General features: G+C 49.7%; 1 protein-coding gene across 1 annotated transcript; it reads left to right on the top strand.

The window, feature by feature from the left end:
* Positions 1-1,459: 1,459 nt before the first annotated feature.
* LOC142920255 (heat shock protein HSP 90-alpha-like) lies at positions 1,460-3,004 on the top strand. Its single transcript, XM_076062765.1, has 3 exons — positions 1,460-1,660; positions 1,799-1,946; positions 2,356-3,004. Exons 1-3 carry the CDS (start codon positions 1,475-1,477, stop codon positions 2,646-2,648), a joined length of 627 nt encoding a protein of 208 aa, XP_075918880.1. The 5' UTR covers positions 1,460-1,474; the 3' UTR covers positions 2,649-3,004.
* Positions 3,005-4,208: the final 1,204 nt, after the last annotated feature.

Below are 4,208 nucleotides of genomic sequence, written 5' to 3'. Positions count from 1 at the left end.
CCAAACCATAGCGTTTGTTAAATCCACAGACCATGCCCAACCCATAGCGTGTGTTAAATCAACAGACCATACCCAAACCATAGCGTTTGTTAAATCCACAGACCATGCCCAACCCATAGCGTTTGTTAAATCCACAGACCATGCCCAACCCACAGCGTGAGTTAAATCCACAGACCATACCCAAACCATAGCGTGTGTTAAATCCACAGTCCATGTCCAATCCATAGCGTGTGTTAAATCCACCGACCTGTGTTCAATCCGCCGACCATGCCCAACCCATAGCGTGTGTTAAATCCACAGACCATACCCAACCCATAGCGTGTGTTAAATCCACAGACCATACCCAACCCACAGCGTGTGTTGAATCCACAGACCATACCCAACCCATAGCGTGTGTAAAAATCCACAGACCATGGTTAACCCATGCAGTGTGTTCAATCCACAGACCATGGTTAACCCATGCAGTGTGTTCAATCCACAGACCATGCACAACCCTTAGCGTGTGTTAAATCCACAGACCATGCCCAACCCATAGCGTGTGTTAAATCCACAGTCCATGTCCAATCCATTGCGTGTGTTAAATCCACAGACCTGTGTTCAATCCACCGACCATGATCAACCCATAGCGTGTGTTAAATCCACAGACCATGTCCAATCCATAGCGTGTGTTAAATCTACAGACCTGTGTTCAATCCACAGACAATGCCCAACCCATAGCGTGTGTTAAATCCACAGACCATGTCCAATCCATAGCGTGTGTTAAATCTACAGACCTGTGTTAAATCCACAGACCATACCCAAACCATAGCGTGTGTTAAATTTATAGACCATGTCCAATCCATAGCGTGTTAAATCTACAGACCTGTGTTCAATCCACAGACCATGCCCAACCCATAGCATGTGTTAAATCCACAGACCATACCCAATCCATAGCGTTTGTTAAATCCACAGACCATGCCCAACCCATAGCGTTTGTTAAATCTACAGACCATGCCCAACCCACAGCGTGTGTTAAATCCACAGACCATACCCAAACCATAGCGTGTGTTAAATCCACAGACCATGTCCAATCCATAGCGTGTGTTAAATCCACCGACCTGTGTTCAATCCGCCGACCATGCCCAACCCATAGCGTGTGTGAAATCCACAGACCATACCCAACCCATAGCGTGTGTTAAATCCACAGACCATACCCAACCCACAGCGTGTGTTAAATCCACAGACCATACCCAACCCATAGCGTGTGTAAAAATCCACAGACCATACCCAACCCATAGCGTGTGTTAAATCCACAGACAATACCCAACCCATAGCGTGTGTTAAATCCAGTAAGCGGGGATGCATGCAGGCTTGAGAGCAACTCGTAAACAATGTCATTTTTTTCCTCCCTTAAAGCACTTCTATTCAATGGTTTCTCTAGAGTTTTTACAGTGATAAATACTAAAGCCGTGAATGTTCACCGTTTGCAGACTTCATGAAGGGAGTGGTGGACTCCGAGGACCTTCCCCTCAACATCTCGCGTGAGATGCTGCAGCAGGGCAAAATCCTCAAGGTGATCCGCAAGAACATCGTCAAGAAGTCCATGGAGCTGTTCGCGGAGCTCGCCGAGGACAAAGATAACTACAAGAAGTTCTATGAGCAGTTCTCCAAAAACATCAAGGTGGATGCTCTCACCATTTGCCGAATTTCTGCAGCGGTGTGGATTTAAATATTTTGCGATTCGTGCTTTTCCAGTCGTTCAGTTCGTCAGGGGGAAATCTGACCCTGTCGCTCTGCCTTTTATCGTTATTCCCCACAGCTGGGAATCCACGAGGACTCTCAGAACCGGAAGAAGCTGGCGGAGCTGCTCCGCTACCATACGTCCATGTCGGGCGAGGACATGTGCTCGCTGAAGGACTACGTGTCTCGAATGAAAGAAAACCAGAAGCACATCTACTACATCACCGGTGCGGGCAGACACGCACGTGCCAACAGCACCACACGCGCCACGACACCACACTCCATGGCACCACACACGCACTGCTGCACGACACACGCTGCTCTTCACACAGCCTGCTAGCACTTCCTGGCTAAGAACGTTGCCCAAGTATTGAATTTAAGTGTAGACTGTACAAGTAATCTAATTGTGAAGCTTTGCAGACTGTTAATCGTCCCTCGGTCTATAAATAGCATTCCACTTTGTGGTTGTTAACAGTGGTTCTCCTTTAGATTAGTCTTCGCCAAAGGAATTTGGAATGGGACTGTAAACGGGAGATGAGCATCGTCGCGATGCTCATTTGAGCGGGAATTTGCCAAACCGTTAGACGAGGCCGTGGTGCCGGAAGGCTAATTTGTGAACCGCGATTTAGCTCGCAGGCGAGTCAAAAGCGCAAGTGGCCAACTCTGCGTTTGTGGAGCGCGTGCGCAAGCGTGGCCTGGAGGTGGTGTACATGGTGGAGCCCATCGATGAGTACTGCGTGCAGCAGCTGAAGGAGTTTGACGGGAAGACCCTCGTCTCCGTCACCAAGGAGGGCATGGAGCTTCCGGAAGATGAGGAAGAGAAAAAGAGACAGGAGGAGGCCAAGGCCAAGTTTGAGAATCTCTGCAAGGTGGTCAAGGAGATCCTGGAGAAGAAGGTGGAGAAGGTGAGCACTCGGCAGGACTTGTGATGTGAACCTGTCTGGGGTGGGGAGCCACCCCCAAACTGAAACTAAATTATTTTTAGCTTACCAGGCAAGGCCCACTGAGCTATACAGCTCTTAGAAGCGATCTGGCCACAAATGATAGCCCAATGAAGTGGCTTATCATGTGGAAATTTCTAGGAGCTATATACTCTCGATGCATGTTTCTAAATGTGGAGAGAACAACCGGAGGTACTGGAGAAAAATCCATGTGACCACGGGGAGAACATGCAAACTCCAAATATCCAGGTGTCAGGACTGGGATCGAACCCACGACCTGTATACCAGGCGAGGTAGTTAACATCTCAACACTGCGGCACCCAGTTCCTACCTCGCTGTGCTTGTTATAATTCAATGTAGAGTAGGTTTATGGTTGATGCAGCACTCCATCCAGTCACTTATTCAACGATGGTCAGTCCCCTCATCAATCTTCATGTTTACATTGACGACCCCCCTCAACCCCCCCCAACCAACCCCTCCCCTCAACTCCCGCTAACCTATTCTCAGCTCTTTCAGACAGCAAACATTAATTTTTCGTCTTCCCCCTCCTCTTTTCAGAACATAGATGGACTTGTCCTTCTAAATAAACTGCCAAATCACTGCCCGTGATGCTAACGGTTTTTTGGTTTTTTTTAAAAGAAATAAAACACCCGTTTAGAAATAAATAAATACCGACACTTCTTTCAAATGTTTCTTGCCATTGCTTTTCACACCTGATGATGACCGTTTGTGTTATGGTCGAAACGTCGTGAGAATTTTTATTGTTTTGTATATATTTTATTATTTTATTGTTTCCCTTCAACGTGACTTTACCGAAAGAGCTAAGAATATGAATTACTGCAGTCACGAAAGCTTTAAATAAAAATTCCCCCTTACCTCTCCACGCAACGCCTCTCACCACCCCCCTCAAACCCCCCCAACCAACCCCTCCCCTCACCACCCCCCTAAAACCCCCCAACCAACCCCTCCCCTCACCAAACCCCTCACCAAACCCCTCCCCTCACCAAACCCCTCAAACCCCCCTAACCAACCCCTCCCCTCACCAAACCCCTCCCCTCACCAAACCCCTCCCCTCACCAAACCCCTCCCCTCACCAAACCCCTCCCTCACCAAACCCCTCCCCTCACCAAACCCCTCAAACCCCCATAACCAACCCCTCCCCTCACCAAACCCCTCCCCTCACCAAACCCCTCCCTCACCAAACCCCTCCCCTCACCAAACCCCCCTAACCAACCCCTCCCCTCACCAAACCCCTCCCTCACCAAAACCCTCCCCTCACCAAACCCCTCACCAAACCCCTCCCTCACCAAACCCCTCACCAAACCCCTCCCCTCACCTAAGCCGCGCCCCTTCTTCCCGTCGTGCCCTTTTCCGGTGGGTAGGCCACGTGACGCCGTTTTGAACTGTTCAGTTTATTAACTGGGAGACGACTAACGGGCCAGCGGAGCCGGGCGAGCGAGGGGAGTGAGAAGAAGAGGAAGAAGAGGAGGAGGAAGGAGAGGAGGAGAGAGGAGGAGGAAGGAGAGGAGAGTGGCGGCGGCGGCGGCG

This window comes from Petromyzon marinus, unplaced genomic scaffold, assembly GCF_048934315.1.
Source record: "Petromyzon marinus isolate PM22_M1 ecotype Great Lakes invasive population unplaced genomic scaffold, UKy_Petmar_22M1.pri1.0 PM_G_Scaffold_70, whole genome shotgun sequence".
NCBI classification, from domain to species: Eukaryota; Metazoa; Chordata; class Hyperoartia; order Petromyzontiformes; family Petromyzontidae; genus Petromyzon; species Petromyzon marinus.
The sequence above is the reverse complement of the archived record's forward strand: the minus strand, read 5'-3'. Positions and strand labels throughout refer to the sequence as shown.